The 17,986-nt window shown below is 43.8% G+C and overlaps 1 protein-coding gene across 2 annotated transcripts in view; it reads left to right on the plus strand.

Moving 5' to 3' along the window:
- TRIM29 (tripartite motif containing 29) overlaps positions 1-9,307 on the plus strand; it is a 108,709-nt gene extending 99,402 nt beyond the window's left edge. For both annotated transcript variants that reach the window (XM_078682166.1, XM_078682165.1), the window contains 3 exons: positions 358-444; positions 3,281-3,357; positions 5,753-9,307. In XM_078682166.1, the coding sequence (XP_078538292.1) occupies positions 358-444; positions 3,281-3,357; positions 5,753-5,815 (227 nt within the window). In that variant the 3' untranslated portion in view covers positions 5,816-9,307. The remainder of the gene's footprint in view (positions 1-357; positions 445-3,280; positions 3,358-5,752) is intronic.
- The last annotated feature ends 8,679 nt before the right edge of the window (positions 9,308-17,986 follow it).

The following is a 17,986-nucleotide window of genomic DNA, read 5'->3' on the forward strand; positions in this document are numbered from 1 at the left end:
CTAATCCATACCTCATTACAGCATGCCTCGCAGAGCAGCGCATGCGCTGCCCAGGCTCGACCTAAAAATTGTTTGCCAGTGTAATGGTACTCATGAAAGAAGTTAAACTGTAGTGCGAGGCATACCAGCATCACATAATTAATAATCAACAGTACTTCACCCCATTTATAGCATATACAACAATGGGGGGGGGATGGAATTCGTCGGTGGGACGCTTTCTGCTTCGCCCTTCTTCCTCCTCTTACCGTTCGTCCATTTTGCTTCTCTTGCTGGCCTCCTTCCACCCTCTCTTGTCGATCAGAAATGCCAGGTTTGTCCATGAACGATACGTAACTATCTGTTTTTTTCATCCCTCAGGCTCCGGTTCAGTCTCGTACCCATACCAGAACATGGGCCAGGTGACCACGGAAGTAACCAAGCAAACGGAGAGCAGCCTGTACAGCAGTAAGCCTGGTTGCCTAGCTTGCTCCATCCTTTCTGAGCATTTGTTTTTCACCACACATCTAGCATACTGCCAGGGCTTTAAGTTGGCCGAGTCCTGCCGGTGCTCAGCACCAGCAGTTCTAAAAAGCAGGTCTTGAGTCGGGTCCCTATTGGGCTCTCTATTTCTACCCTCAGGGTGTAAAAGAAATCTTAGCTCTGCAGCAATACCACCCTTCACTGCCTTTGAGGTAACTTCAAAGAGACTAGTTATAGTTCTTTCATGCTCTTATCATTTCAGAACTGTAGCATTTTCAATATGCTATACAATGAAGCCATAGTTGTTGCTTATTTATCATATGCAACTAACAACCATTGACAAAGCCAGTAGCCCTGACTTGTTGTAGGTGTAATGTTAATCGTTGTATTATATATCTGAATACAATGACAATCAAATTGTGCTTTTATGGCAGTAAATGCCGAAATAAAGTTTATATTGATTAATTGTAATGACAGAAGCAGCAAAATACCAGTCAGGGGGGCACACTGTGTTAAGCACATATTTTTAGCTGGCTTGTTTTTAAACCACACCCTTAATTGTATCGGCCATGCCCCTTTGAGAGACCCCCTAGTTTTTTATTCCACTTAAAGCCCTTCATACTGCTTCGAGTGTATTAAGCCGGACTGCCCGTTTTTTCTGTCTAGTCCAGCCATTTTCCCTACAACTTCTAAGGAACCTAACAGAAAGAACACTGAATCACAAGCATGCCACATGGCGCTCCAAAGTGGGTCCGGCGCATACTTTTTCTGAACCATGCAATTTTTAGATGGAGGAACGTAAATGGTTCAAACGATACGGTTAATTAGCTAACACTGATAGTTTTATTGCTCCCTGATTTTCTTTCATTAAAAAGCATCAATGGATTGATATTTTTGATTTCCAGAGCCATATCTTGGCTCTCCATCTCTGATTCTGAGCCAGGGGCGCCCGACTCTGGAAGATAGCATGGTGTTTTGGGAGTACATGTTAAATGGCAAAGGCCACTCCACACAGGCCTGTCAGTTTTTTGAGGGATACGGGTAAAAACAACTTTGTTGACCCTCCTCATAATGTTCTACCATCACTATATTTATAAGACAACAAGGTAGCTTCATCTGGCGCCATCTAGTGGCCACGCCTTGTTCGGCTACCTAATCACTACTAATTATGAAGTGCAGATGTGTAAGTTAATTTTGCATCTGGAGGCGGGGCCCTAAAGAAACACAGGGACTGGGCCACAGTGCCTGACTGCCCTCCCCTTCTGACAGTCCTGCTTCCAGTGTAGTTCAATGAAGTGTTAGTTATATTGGGGCAGTGTATTCGATTTGCCCACCTCAGATGTAAATACAGCTGTTAAATATTTTATTCCATATAACAATTGCTCCAGAGTTTCTGGCAAGATCGCCTGAGCTCATTCCAGCTGTGACCGTGGTCTACAGGTGAATGAGTAATTCTCCACCATGAGTCAATGGTTTCACATGTGTGGAAGACAATTGAAGCAATGTCAACTACACAACTTTTGCCCTTCTGCACTTTGCTCAGCTTTACCTAACGACTAAGGTTTCTGGCTAAATATTAAGTGAGAACATTTTCTCACATTATCTTTTATCAGCAGTATATCCTGCTACGTATTCAGAAGCATAATCTTACTTTTAGGGGATTTTTTAATCTATTTAAAGTAGGTTTTACTACACTTTCTCCATTATAAATCAGTTTTTATGGGTTCTTTTTATCCATTTAAAGTAGTCTTACTTGGGATTTCTAGATTAAAGTAAACTATTTGCAGATGATTTTTATTACTCGCTTTGAGTAGCAGAATTTTCCACCTGTTGTGTCTTTGATATGTTGACAAATTTGTTAAAGATTTTAAAAACAAAGCTTTATTCAGTAGGAGTACTTGAAATTTCAGTATTTAGACAAAATGTCGGAGGAAAAATATAATGTGTATAAAATATCGTGTCTGGGCGGTGAACTCTGCGCCGCTCGCGGAGTTTGTGGAGTTTTCGCACTCCGACTTAAGCGGAGGTTGCCGAGTTCCGAAAAACTCTGCTTTGTTGTGCAGAGCAAAGTTTTTTTCCTCGCTCGGGTTAATCAATGTCAAGTTGGCAAGCACGAGCAAGTAAAATCCACCTCCCGGTGAGATTTCTCCTTGTTTGCGATCGTCAACATCAAGTTGGTGAGCGTGGACAATCAACCCCCCGGCGAGATTTCTCAATGTGTATGATCGCGACCGCCCGAGTAGAGAAACCGCCCATTCACGTTGAGAAAGCTGCCGCTCGAGTAAAAATCTACTCGAGCGGCAGAAAAGAAGCAGCGCCCTCTTGCTCTGTGCATGATGCCATTAGCGATGATTGCACAGTGTGGACAAGCACCTGGCACTGACAATAACCGCAATCTTCATTTAACTTAAGGAACTCCGCCACTCGCGGAGCTCCGCGTAGCACAGCAGAGTTTTAGTACACTTCGCGGAGTTCCGCATAGCGGAACTCTGTGAACTCCACCCAGGAGAATATCGAGGCAATACAAATATCGTAAAGGTAAGTTTTTTTAGGTAGGCAAAGTTTTACTATATATAACTCCACATCTATCTATCTTCAAGGTATTTTGTTGTGGAGTTACGAATAGTAAATCTAGGCTTACTTATTTGCACTTACCTTCCCAATATATTGGTCCTCAATATTTTTGCCACAATATTCTGTCCACTCAATATTTTTGTTTTCCGGTAATTTGTCAGTTATCCTAAAATTTCACAACTTCCCAGTATCTCGTGCTAACATCCCCCATTTGACATTTCATTTGTGTTTTCTATTTCTCTTCTAGCTTACCCCATGATTACAAGACACCAGACTGCCAAGCCACAGACCCAGACATGGAAGTCTAACAAGCAGAGCCTGCTGGTAAGCTGAGGCTTGAAAATGTGTAAAAACTTGAGAAGCTGAGTCGAAAAATTACTAGATTACCAACCAGTAATAAGCCATACGGCCTATTAAGATTTTAATAATTTATTCTGAAGGGCCTGAGTTTGATTTCTGTGATAATGGCAAATCCTTTGAATTTTGAGGGAACTGATGAAATCTGATTGTCTTGAGAAATGTCCTAACAGGTGCGGCTCCTCCATTAGGGCAGAGGAGCGCCGGCCCACTGCTTTCTCGCAGTGCGAAAAGCAGAAAATAAAGTGGTATTTTAAATACCATTTTATTTTCTGATTCTTGTGCTGCGAGAAAGCAGGGGTATGACTGATTGGGGGTGGGTGGGAGGATATACCTGGTTGCGGGTGAGTGGGGAAGAGAGTGGCATGCACCACTCTGAGTACCCTGACTGTTTGGTCGGGCCTGGGGCCAACCAAAGCAGTCATACACACTCCACATTTTCTCTATGTAGGCTTCATGCAGCCTACATAGAGAAAATGGTCTCCCTACAGGTGCCCGGCTGGGTGCTGTCTGGGACTCTGCACTAATCCCAACGCTGCCATTGCAGCGTTGTGATTGACTTACAGGAGGGGAGGGAGCATGCCTGTTCCTTTTCAGGAGCAGGAAAACACTGATCCGGCCCAGGAGCAGAGGTGGCGAGGGACCAGTCAGGTACATTTTGTTTTTATTTTACCCCACCCCCTCGCGATAACCCTCGTGCGATAACCTCGCGCAACGTAACCCCCCCCCCCGCCACCCGCGAGAATTGCGAGCCGCGACTGTGTCCTAATCCTAATCCATATTGTCCCTGGTGCGTGGCCCTTTGCAAATGAGGACACCTTTTGCCCTTGCACCTGTGCCATATTCCAGAATCAATCAGAAGGAGCACTGACTGTGTAATACATAGAGGTGGCCCTCTGTCAGAGTGTGGCTGGTAGCGGTCTCTGAGGACCAGAGGGCCCTCGTTCTACCCCTCCCTCCGCCAGAAATCTGTCTGTAGAACAGTGTAGTCACTCAGTGCAGCCGTCTGAGGGGGATCTTTGCCCCCTATGAAACGCAGGCCCGGTTGCTGCTTGCACTTTGAAAAGTGGACCAGTGGCTTCAAAAACAGGACTTCGTTTCACCAATGCTCTGTTTCCAGTGCTGGTGTGAACACACATTTGCACTTGGAGCTGAACATTTGCAGTAATATGGAGCCCTGTCTTACTCTGCACCCGACACACACACACTTAACAGTGCACTGTGAAGCATAGTGTGACGGTGCGCATCATCTCTAGTGCAGCAGCAGGTGTCCAACATGCCTAATTTGAATTATTATGCTGATCACTACTCTTACAGACCAAAGTCGGATCTTCTTTTATCGTAAGATTTTCTGTATATACTGCTAAGTGGCACATAAGAAATCAAATAGTTACATTTGGTGGAGGAAATTCCACCTGTGGGTTCTTCTCAGCCCTTTTGAGTTTCCTCATAATTCAAAGGATTTTCCATTACGCCCAACTCAAAATGACACTCTGTACCCCGATACTGGTAAATAAATGTGTTTTTAGAAGTTTTTTTAGACAAGTAACAATATGTTTTTGGGTGTTTTTGTGAAATCCAACCAGTGTCTAAATCAAATAAGTTATTTAAAATAAATGATGTGTTTCAACTCAACAGAACCAATCCATATCGAACATTAATAATAGTAGAGAGCCTGCTTGTTCTCTGTGAATGCTGCTTAGCTGAGCATAAAGGCACAGTAGGCGCGGGAAGGGCCCAGACTCTGCTGTGTCTGGGTTACTGCATGTATTTTGTTTCATTTAGGGGTAATCCCCATCAAAGTGTAAAAACAGAATGGTATGTTCTATCTGGATTCCTAGTACGAGTTGAGAACCCACTTGAAACAGAAATGTAATTTATTTACAAACATTCACTGTAGGTGTGACTTACTGACTTAAGTACTTAGGAGTAGAACTCTTCACTGCAGTTAATATTCTGTGGTATTTATGATGGTCAGTGGTGTGAGTTTGGTATGGAAATACACATTTTACTTGGGGCAGTTCAGGCAGTACGATACGAGGCCAGGGGTCTTTGTCCGTCAGCACTGCTTCATCACTAAATGTTGAAATACGTGATTTAACCCCAGCACAGTAAATGCGTCTTATGCCATATCAAAAGCTGGTTCAGCCCTGCAGTTCTACAGAACTCTACAACTTTTCAGTTTTGTTTATCCTCCCGTTGTATCCTAGTTTGTCACAATGTGACCCTGCGGGTCCTAGGACAAAGTTGCCACTGGCTGAATGTAAAATAAAGGCTCTGCTTGCCACCTGTAATTTCACGGTTAGCTAAATGGAAAGGTTCACCTATCCCTTCATAAAAACGATGTTCTTCTATTTTGCAGTCACACCAACGTCCATTTTATGTCAACAAAGGCAAAGCGGCAAACTCCACCGACCCCCAATGAGAAGCTACGCCTGAGGGGGGTCGAAGAGCACCGAGTCCCCTCCAGGTGAAACTGTAAATACTTTCTACACTGGATGGAGTGGCAACAGCATCACTGATCTGCGCCTGGAGAGAAGAAAGTGAAGGCCGAAATGAAATTTACAATGACAATATTTTAGTGAGGACTGTATCTGTTACCAGGGAGGGTAGAGGTGGGTGGGAGAGAGACCTAAATGGTGTTGGGAGGTGGATGGTCGGAAACAAAGTCCATCCCAGGTGCTGCCTTTGGAGTTCCTTTATTTCCCTTTCTTTTCCTGTCCTGTTTTAGGGGCGAGTTACAGTGCTCCTTCCGCAGCATTAGGCGGTATCTGGGCAGTCGCATGCATATTGTTGCAATTAGGAAAGGGAAAAAAAGAATAAAACAGTTTCGCGAATATAACTTTTACCAAATTCCGTTATTTTGTTGCATTGAAGGTGTTTGTAAATTCTGTTAGACTGCTTCTGTAGCTGGAAGAACCGACCAGATTTTCTGTGTGACCAGAGACTGCTTCCCAGGAAATACCCACCTCTTCTGCAAGAGGGTTGCTGCAAGCTGGAGCCTACCTTGTTCTATCGGTGCCGGGATCATGTAAGCCTCCGTTCTTCCCCAGGACATTTTGAAGGCACTGTAAACCTGACCTCTTGACACATCCACACCTGGCATTCCTCCCTGAGGCCAGTCTGGTCAGAGAAAAAGTCTAAGAGGGCAGAGCTGGTCTGTTGCTTAGCTGATACCCTCAGGCTGACATGGATCCTTTCAGCTCTGCTCCCTGTGGCTGCATTGGCCATGGATGTACTGGGGTCTAGAACATTTTGGCAATGCCGCCAGAGAGAGCAGCGTTGAAAGGGTCCATGCCAGCTGGAGGTGGTAAATGTACTTTTGCTTAGCTAATACCTGCCCTGGGCTGCACTACCAGAGAGAGAGCAAAACTGTAGCATGCACGACTGGCACCAGGGCTGCAGGGGAAGAGTGTGGGTGGTTGTAATTTCAGAATACTGAAATCAAAAATATTGTTCTACAAAAGAAAATGATGTTGTCAAGGTACGTAGATGTGGAGTTAAGATTAAGAATAGTAAATCCTGCTATCCTGTCCATACATATCTTGATGATATAGTGGTAGTCAGGATTTAGTAGTTTGTATTTGTAGGTCGATATTAAAAAAGTAATACTCCATTGGTACGCTGCATGAGCACACCTATTCTGTTGCCAAACTCATACCAATTATACTGCCTCAGGGAGAGTTGATGTGGATTGATGCATAGCTGGTATTGGCATTGCAGCCAGAGGGGAAACAGAGCTCTACTGTTGATAAGCTGCTATCATTCCTGTTTCCTGGGAGAGCAAAGCTGTTATCATACTTGGGTGCAATCAAGCCTACAGCCAACAAAATCGTTTTTATGATTTTCTGGTGTAAAGCATGGCAACCAAGAAGATCTGATCTAGGCTAAAGCTATTGGACTGAACTATAGGGCAGTGCCCAATGGGCTAGTCTGACAGGTCAGTGTGTGGGTTGTTTCTTTTTGCCGATTTGTGTGTCTGTTTTATGGTCTGCTGGACTGGTTTTCACTGTTAATTTCCCTGTTATTGAAAAGCAAAGAAAATCTGCAGCAAGCTCAAATCCATGCAGTCTTCCATACCTAGCAAACACTTATACAGTATGTCTGTACAAGTTCAAAACTACCCCAATTTTCGAACATGGACCATTTTTCGTCTGTGTAATTCACCAATGGGAAACACTCTTATTTTGGTACCCAGGACTATTTTCTGTCCCAGCCCGAACCTGGCTGATGCTTGAAGTTAGATTAGTCCTGCAGCCAAAGAGAGATGCTCTAATACTTAACTGGAGTCAGACCTGAAGTTAAAGCGAACAGAACTATTCTTATACTTTGCTAAGTTATACAACCAATGAGAGATTATACAATGGTTTGCTGGAGCGAGGGTTGTAACCAATAAGGGGCAATCTGATGCTTTGCGGCCAATAGGAGCTAATATTTCCTATGCTTTGTTGGTGTCAAAACTACAGCAATGGAGCAAATCCCTGGTCTGATGTTTTGTGTTGCAGTCTAATGTTTTCTGATGCTTAGCTGGTGTTACTCTTGCAATTAATAAGAGAAACTCTGTACAGGGGCTTTGCTGCTGTCTGTTGCAAGTCCAGTGAGGACTGATCTGATGTGGACTGATGTTTTGCTTGTGTCAGGGTTTCAGCTAGAGAGTTTAGACTTGTTTGGGTGTTTTACTGCAGTTATCACACAGCCAGAGTTGATCTGAGCTGATGCTTTGCTGGTGGCAGTGCAGCATACAGTGACGGTTCATTGAATCTGATTTGAAGTTTTGCTGATGTTTCTGCCGCAGGTAAGAGTTTGTTTTCATGCGCTGCTTGTGTTGGTGTGGAACCTGGTCTTATCTTCACTAATGCTTTGCTAGGGTGCCAGACCATCAGATTTGAAGGCTCTTGTTCCTTTTCTGGTGCCAGTACTGCAGAAGGGGTACAGTGCTCACACCAAAGCAATTGGCCTTCATGGCTTCCTTTAAAGCTGCTGCACCATCACATATGTCGCAAACGCAACCATGCTGTTCAGTTGAATATTGCTAAGAAATCACACAAGTAGGGATACCACGGCACACATAACCTGCAGCACTGTTCTGTTGAGTCCCACATGCAAACTAGCATTATAGGCCAACTTAACGCTTCTCCCAGGGTACAGATAAGACTGTCTCTTTAACCATACCTGATAAAAGATTGATCTTGTTAGAGAGCAGTGATTTTATCTCTTCTCCGATGAGCGAGGAAAGTTGGGAAATAGGGATTCTGATATGTTCTCAAAGATTGCAGTATTTAGTTCACACCCCCGGGTTTTCTGCTGCTGTTCCCAGACTGTCACTCATGGTGCTTGGCACTTCTACTGGGAATACATTATAATTCCTTTTGTTTGCGGGTTCAATCGTTATTCAGTTCTCCAGACTATGCAGCGCCAGCCGCGACCGGTAGTGGGAGTACCGGGGCGGTGACTTGGGGTGGGGTAGGGGCAGCGTGGGGGGTAGTAATGTATGAATTACGGACTTTAACAGGTAAGTAAACATATAAATAAATAAAATGAATTTTGTTGTGTGCACTGCATCAACAAATGCGATGCAGTGTGCGCAACGAAATTCGTTTTTATTTATTTATATGTTTACTTATCTGTTAAAGTCCGTAATCCATACATTTCTACCCCCCACCCTGCCCCTACCCACGTCACCGCCCGGCACTCCCACTACCGGCCGCGGCTGTGCAGAGCATTAATTGGGGAGAATCTGTTGATTGTGTCGATCTGAATCTACCTTTCTTCCTCCTCTTCATGGCAATGACATCAGAAACATTATTGGGTTGGGTGGACAAGGCAAACTTGATGAGACAAATTGAGATATTAATGTACATTATCTGTGAGACTTTAACTTGGAAACAACTGCTCAAATAAAGCAATCTTCAACCCATATCTTGTATGTAGTCATGCATTACACCGTAACAGAGTTTAGCTCTTTTTCACGTGTGGTTGCCTTGAGAGTGCAAGTGTATTAAATAGTTTTTGGAAATAGGCATATGTTCTTGTGATATTTATTTGATTCTTTTTTTTAATGGATGGCGTCAATAATATCCTACTTCAAAATTTCCAGAAAAACGAAATTGTGCTCTTTTGATAGAATCCCATTCTATGGATACCATTCTGTTTTTTTCGATTTGGTGTTTCCTGTGCACAGACGTGAGCCTGAGTTGGGACTTAATGGATTAAGTTTAATGAGCACACTGAAATAATTCAAACACCATTATGTGCCAATGTAATGCTTTCTGGGATCAGAGAAGTGGGGAAGTACAAAGGATACCGTGGTATTCTCAATTGACATTTTTTTTAAAGAAGTTAACTAGAGATTAATATTGTGCTTCAGTTCCTCCAGGCCCACAACCTCGACTATATATCACCAACCTCTTATGCTCTGATGCCCTTGAATGACAGCTGGCCCACTCACCAAGGCAAAGAAAAACCATCACCTCCATTTTCACCATTCAAATGCACCCCCTCACATAAGCAAGCAATCGCCCTACCAGACTTTGCAGTGAGGGACAAGGGCTTGGGGTAAGGGTCATCATGCTTGCAGTCCCGAATGTTCTAGCGCCCATCAGCATGAGCCAATGCTGCCTAATGAGGACTTTGACATTGTAACTTAAGCCAACAACAGATTCTATCACATTTACTGAGTCGAGGACAAGAGCCAAAAGGTGAACTGTTTTTGACATCTTGAAGGGTGAAAATCATTTCTTTTTAGAAAATTTTCTACAATGCACAGTGGCTTATAAGCAAGACCGCTGGAATTATTTAGCAGGGGAAGACCAACTATGTGGCAGGGTTCACTAAATTATGTGGCAAAAAAACACAAATTATGCAGTGTAAATCAGCAAATGTTTAGGTTTTGCTCGCACAGGGCTTGCACTGTGCTTGAAAAATCTCTTGTATTAAAAAAAAACCTTAACACGTGCTGAGAGCCTGCCCTATATTAGCGTTGACTGGCTCAAACATCACTTTACTTACCATTGGCTGGCTCCCATGTCACTCTCGGTGCCTTGCTTACTATTGGTCAGCCCCTCCTCTTCCCCTCCGTCTTCCTCCTGAGCTTCGAGTCAAGTCTTGATTCTGCTTTGAAGTCTGGACCAAGAACTGTATCTGGGGGCCAGTGTTCTTCAACTGCAGACCCCTACAGTGCTGGCACTCTTTTTAAAAACTTTTTTGCATGCACTCTTTGAGTTAATGTCTCTGCAGTCGCTCTCCTTCACCCCCGCTTACAGTAAAAGCCTTCTTCATGTTCCACCATGTAATGCAAAAAGAACAATTGATGGACAGAATGCAGAACAATGTCATACATTCACCCCAGTACAGAGATCTGGGTCTAAATCCATCATTTGTTTTGCTCACCATGCCATTCCAGTTTGGACCCAGCCATCTGCAAATCAGTCTTAACCCTGCGCCCAATGGGATCAGTCCAGCCCAAACTGCCAGGCTAGGTCATCCCTGGACTAGAAACAAGCATGGCAGGGAATGTCCAGATGTGGATCCCTTGTTCACTTTGCCACTGGATTCAAGCTAGCCTGGCTAATGAAGGGTGTTACCTAGAAACCGGTCCCAGGATGCTTGTTTCTGGTTCAGGGAAGACCTGGCTTGGCAGTTTGGGCTGGACTGTTCCCTTGAGGCACATGGTCAAGACTTAATTTGCATATAGCTGGTTCTGAACTGAGGTCACAAAGTGACCTAAAGAATGATGATGGATTCAACCCAAATCTGTGACTGGGGGTGAGTGCCTGAAAAGTTTCAGCGCTCTGTCCATCATCTCCTTGTGTTTGCCATCATGTAATGCACCAAATGAAATGCCTCCCCAGCGTTGCTTAAGTTTATGCTTCACACAAAGCACTGCTGGCGAAGTTGTAATGTATTTGACAGGAACTTCTGAGAAAATCTCCCCTGTTGTTTCCATCTGTTAAAATCACGGGGAAACCTGCACGTCATTCATTTATAATAGGACATTTCATTTTTTGATGGGTGCTGGAATGACAGTAAAAGGAACTCCCATTTCCATGCGGCACTGCAACAGCACCATCAGCAGTGACAGTTCTTTCACTGTTGAGCATTACAGTGACGTGCCCTAGCTGCAACGTATTCTAATGCTAGCAATGTAAACAAGCACCGTCTTCTCTGATTGGGTACGAAAACCATCCAATATATGGCTACTGTGGATCTCTCACCTCCCAGCCTCCCGGTGCCCTGCACCTGCTCCTCTGATGACAGCTGTGTCTGTTGGCCATCATGCAGTATGCACTTGTTTGTTGCGCCTTCTGATCCAGTCAATCTTTGGTTCCTCTTATTAAGACTGCAAACAGTGTGTCACTGAGAGAGAGTGTTTTTCAAGACAGAGGGCCCTGACCCACGAATTGGGTTCGTGGATTTGATCATGTGTGAAACTAGGTCACATAGGATCCCGAGATACTGTATTTGAAGAGAACTCACATTGCCAACTGGACCCTTCCGCGGGTATTCTAGATTTGCATTTATTACAACATCCCTCACACATACAACATACACTCTCCTAAAATATACATCACAATCCTCTTTATCATTCATCTTCCACTCACCAGCAGTACTTTAAATCCAAATCCTTCATATAAATTCACTACCTCAATATCTCATCTCACTACTCCACAAAATCAAAACATAACACACACCAGCACACCAAAATCTCTCTCACACACAATATCATGCTACATTTCTTTGCAAATTAGTAACAAACACCCGCTCCAACCTTCCTAATTACACAAATAGAAATCCTAAACCATCTGTACTCCGAAATTTTCTATTTTCACCACACCTCCCACAAATACCCCAACATAATAACTCTTACTCATCCGCCTTTCATCCATTTCATACTTTAGAGCCTTAAAACATGACCCGCATGCTCTACCACCACCCCAAACCCATACACCTTCCACCCTAAACAGACACAAACAAAATAAAGAACACACCACTCTTCACAACTTCACATCTCCTTGTCTATTACACAACAAGTATGCTTTGCAAAAACAATACAGCTCACCGACTCGCTTTCATCCACCACCTACACACGCAGGCCCAACAAAATGCATTCTAATCCTGCTGGACGAGGTTTACAATATAGACAAACACCATTATTGCTATACCAATACAGTTAATACCAACACTAATCACACACGTGCAACAAGTTCAAAGAGTACTTCTCACTGTTGTAGAAAACAAGGTAACACCAAAACACAATCTCTAGACTGCCTACTAATAAATGCTTGATAACACTCTAAAAACAAGCAAAACATCTATGACACACAACCTAACTTACTCTTCATAACTAAATAATGGCTGGGAGGTGGTATGGCTCCAGTGTTGCTTGAAGCCATTCCTCCAGGCTAGCAACCTGTCACTCAAAATTGCATAGGCAAACGAGGAGGTGGATTATCTGTTATAGTCTAGGAAACATTTCCATACAAGGTTGTGAGGCCCTCTTCCCAGATGCAACCCTACACCAACTTCTTACTGTAACTTCCTCCTTCTTTACAGACCACCTCCTAGCAATGAAACATTCCCAGACACGTTTCTTATCATATGACTCTACACTCCAACCCATGCATCCATGGTGACCTAAACAGATGGTTTGACAAACTCACTATGCCCCATCCAAGAACTATCATCATCAACCTAAACACACTGAACCTACATCTGATCATCCACAAATTCGCACACATTGCTGGACACAACCTAGATGCTATTTTTGCAAATGCAGAACTAGTTACCTTCCAAAGGATTACTCCAGTTATGGCCCGACCACCATCTGGTAGCTTTCCAATAAAAAACACCACAAATCAACTCACCTAAGACGACCTTACATGCAGCCACATTTCGACAATGGAAGAAACTCTATTTTGAATACTTAGAAACACAACTAACATCCAACAGAGATCTAGACACAATAAATTCCGTTCAAAAACTTTGAATGGATCCAGGAAGGTTTTTATATCCTAATACCACTAAGAACAACAAAACAGGAAAAAGAATATTAGTACCCTTGATGAATGCAGAACTAAAGTAGGTTAAAAAAATTGAAAATCTGCACCCAACTATCTCAAACTAAATAACAATAAAGATATACTTCACCTACACAAACTTAACAGAATATACAAGTCAATAATCCAAAAACGCTAAAATGAAAAAGGTACTGTTCAAACAGAATTCAAAATGCTAAATGTGCAAACAGAATTTTATTAAATTCTCACTGAATTTCATCAACCTAAATGCACAGAAGGAACTCATTCCATTACTCAAGATTTTACAGACAAACTGGTGAATCATTACACAACCAAAGCAGACATGTCGGACACAACAAAGGAAAACCACCACCACCAACCCATTTCCAACAATCCCCTCCAATGGTAGACTAACCCAACCTCTGCATTCCTTCAAATAACTATCTAGTTCAAGAAGTCTTTATTCGATTGATTCATCATAAAAGACATAAAATACAAAATTTACATAGTTAAAACATCTAAAACCAATATTAAATTTACTTATACAGGCTTCTATGAAAGAATACAAAATTGGCTATACAACAAGGATTACCAATAAGCATAAAATATAATGAACCAGTCATTAACAGGACGCGAACATACATTGTTAGACCACAAGCTACTTACATTTAATATATCTTGTTCTAAGCAACCAAGCCCACCCCATATATTTAGCAACCCCCACGACAATTAATGGGGTAAGGTTAGTTTTTAGAATTCTGCTTGCTTCAATGGCCGAGGGGGTACCCAAGCATTTACAAACCGGACTTAACCATTTGGCTCTGGGGGCTATATACAGAGGACAAACAAACAGAAAATGGTTCACACTTTCACTTAGACCATGACAAAATGGACAATGCCCTGTCCCACCAGAACCCCACTTTTTAGTTACCTCCCCTAGAGGCAGCGTGCCACATCTGAACTGGTGGAATAATTTGCGATCCAGGGGCTTTGTTATTATGTCCCAATATTGTTCTAGCTTGGATGTGTCCTTAAAAACAATAAATTGACTTGTCAGGTTGCTAGAACACAGGCTCGAATGTCTGTTCGAAACCACCCAGTCCCAATAGTGCATTTTTAGTTCTTTTTTGGAGGGAAAAATTGCTGATTCGGGACCAGACCACAAATTACCATACCCCAGGGCGGATAGGGTAGAGCTTAAATCCTTGAACCAGCCTATATTTAAAGAACCAGAACGATCTTTAACCTCCAGGCAGGCCTTGGCATAAAAGAGGAGTTCCGGCGTTGTCCATAGACGTCGCCAGAATGCCAAAGGGCGGAATCTCGCTTGATCCTCCACCGGTTGGCACCCGAGATCATATAAAAGCGGGATCCGCGGGGTAGACTGGGGTAGGCCTGTTGCCATCCTGAGGAATTTGTTTTGGGCTGTTTTCAAGGAGTCCAGTTTACTAAAGCCCCATAGTTCCGCCCCATATAGAACTGAAGGTAAAACTTTTGAGCCATATATCTTGATTAGTGGAGAGATTGGCCGGGTATACGAGCATTTGTGCTCTTTAATCAACGCACCACTTATCTGCAAATGCTTTAGGGCCATTAGCTCAACCTGGTGAGACCAACTAAGGGTCTCACTAAAAGTAACACCCAGGTAAGTAAAGAATTTAGTTTGTTCCAATGGGATACCCCCCATGGTTACCCTTGCACTAATTTGATTGTGCCCTCTTAAAACCATAAATTTGGTCTTGGACACATTTACTTCCAGCTCATGTTCGCTGCAGAAAAGCTCAAACCTCGACACGGCATTCTGTAGGCCCTGTCTGGTTTTCGAAATCAGGAGCGTGTCGTCAGCGAACATGAGCAAGGGGATTTTCATTCCGGCCAGAGTGGGTGCGTCCGTGGGATAGTTTTCGAAATACTTGGTTACCTTGTTAATATATAAAGAAAAAAGGGTTGGGGCCAACACACACCCTTGCCTAACGCCTTTGGCCACAGGAAACCTATCCGTCACCTCCCCAGGTTTGCCCCAGCGAAACTGAGCATAGGTGTGTGCATGTAGGTTCACCAATAATCGGACAAGGGGGGGTGGCATGCCCTGATCTAATAGGCAATTCCACAACCCAGCCCTCGGGACGAGATCAAAAGCAGACCTCAGGTCCACGAAGGCTGCGTAAAGGTTGCCTTTACTCAAGACAACAATCTTCCAATAAAGAAGCATAAAGCGGAAGGCCTGGTCTAGAGTGCTCACATGGGATCTGAAGCCAGCTTGAAGAGGGGTTAAAACATTATGCTCCTCTATCCATTCCTGAATCCTGGTAAGAACAAGACGGGCTGTGATTTTCTGCACCGCGTCGATAAGACTGATCGGCCGATAGTTGGATGGGACCGACCGATCACCTTTTTTATAAATAGGCAGGATTTCAGCGCCTGCCCAGGATTCAGGAACCCTTGCACCAGTGGCCAGAGCATTTGCCAACTGGGCTAAGTACGGTACCCAGAGGTCGTGATCCTGTTGGAATAAATCTGCAGGTATGCAATCGGGGCCAGGTGCTTTTCCCCTTGGAATAGATTTCAGAACAGCTTCAACTTCTCTGACCGAGAACACTAAGGGGTCATCCGACAGTGGCCAGCTTATATTATCGTGCACATCACTGGAGCACCTAAATTGTTCCTCGAAGTAGCGAACCCATTGTTGTTGGTCCACCGAGGCTGGGCTCGGACGATCATCCTGGGACAAACCCCATTTAAGAAGGTGCCAAAATTGTTGCATGTTCCTCGAGCCACACGCCTCAGTCAAAGACAACCAACGATCTTCATCCCAGTTGGCCTTAGCTGAGCGTTTGGCAGCATTGAAAACCTTCCTGCAATACCTAATTGCAGCGAGATTCTTGAGTTTTAAAGCTTTGAATAATTCTGCGTGGGTTCGACGACACTCCTCATTGAACCAATTAGAGGGTTTCTTGGGCCGCCTATTACCCCTTTTGGAGACAGACTTTGTGAATAGTTTTTTTAAAGACATAAACAGACTGGCATGTGTGTCAGTAATAATAGCGTTAATCGCCTCCTGTGAGTCACACTGAGAAATTACGGCCAGGGAGTTAGACACCAAGGATCTAATTGTTTTACGTGCGTCAGCATCTGCAGAAATCTTTGGCCAGCGTACCCTCCTCATATCGTTAGTAAGTACTACAGCCTCTTGAATTGAATTGGGCATGCAGTTAACCGGCCCTAGAAAGCTGAAATCCCTTAATTCCGCCACCAGTGGATCGTGATCACTTTCCGGACGTGGCTTTACTTCCATGTCCACTACCGCATGCCACAGTTTAACATCCAATAGTATGTAATCAATACGACTACTATGTCTACCATTGTCAAATGTGTGTTTACCCCACCTGTCGGAACATACTCGACCGTTAAGGGCACGTAATCCCTGATCCAAACACAACCCTTTTATAAAGATGGCCGCTTGCGACCATTTTTTGATCGAAGGGAGGGAAAGTTGAGGAATCCCCCAAGCCAGATCCTCTGCCTCTGTTGTGAGGCCATCGTCCGAACTGAGTGGTTCGAAACAGGTGTTAAGATCACCTGTAACAACCATATGACTAGTTACCGAAACATCCTTTAGGAAATCATCCAGACAGAGAAGAGCAACTGGGACCCTACCACCCTGGACACCCCTAGCATATATGTTAATCAACAGTATGTTCAACCCCCTGGTGGATTTAATACTAACTATTAATACGTCTGGGCTATCAATGAAGATTTCCTCTGCTGACACTCCCTCGAATTGGCGAACCCACACTGACAAACCTCCTGTAGCTCGACCTCTATGTCCTCTGGTTGCTGGTTTACTAAAATTCAAGTAACCAGAGAGGAACTGGGGAAAAAGTGCCCAGGTTTCTTGAAAGGACCAAATGTCACCTTGACGAATAAAATTGATCCAATCAGGAATACAAAAGCGTGACTCGAGGCCAGCTATATTCCAACAACCCAGGATAGTGCCATTTCTTGGAGCTGGGGCGCTAGATAGATCTTTAACAGAAGAGTGGGGATCGTTGTCCAGGGGGTTGACTACTTCTTGCGAAGGCACAACTCCATCCATGTCATCAATATAGCTGCACTGGGGCCCACCCTGATTGCCCGACACCCTGATCAAGCTCTCAGCAGTTACGCCTGGCACTGTTTCACCACTCTCTACATTTTGGTCAGCAGATAACATTCTCAGGGGTACCATATCAGTATCATCAGACGCATACAGATACGCAGCACCCCCCAGAACACTTTGGGCTGCGCAATCCTTTAGTGTATTAACATAGCATAATAAGTTAACTGGAGCATCAGTATTGCCCGTACAATCTGAATTACCCTCTGTAGCCCAAGGTGGAATAGCTGGTCAATCGTTAGACGCCAGCCCTGATAAGGGGTCATAGAGGTTCCTCAGCGGGATATTCCAGTACTCATTAGGCTGTATATATTTGCTTAGTTTATTGCAGTCGGTATAGAGATTTTGGGGCTGATTAAAATGATGAAAAACTGGTGTGGGGAAAAGACCAGAAATCTGAGGTTTTTGGAGGGTTGGACAAGTT

The sequence above is a fragment of the Lissotriton helveticus genome, chromosome 3_1, assembly GCF_964261635.1.
Source record: "Lissotriton helveticus chromosome 3_1, aLisHel1.1, whole genome shotgun sequence".
Taxonomy (NCBI): domain Eukaryota; kingdom Metazoa; phylum Chordata; class Amphibia; order Caudata; family Salamandridae; genus Lissotriton; species Lissotriton helveticus.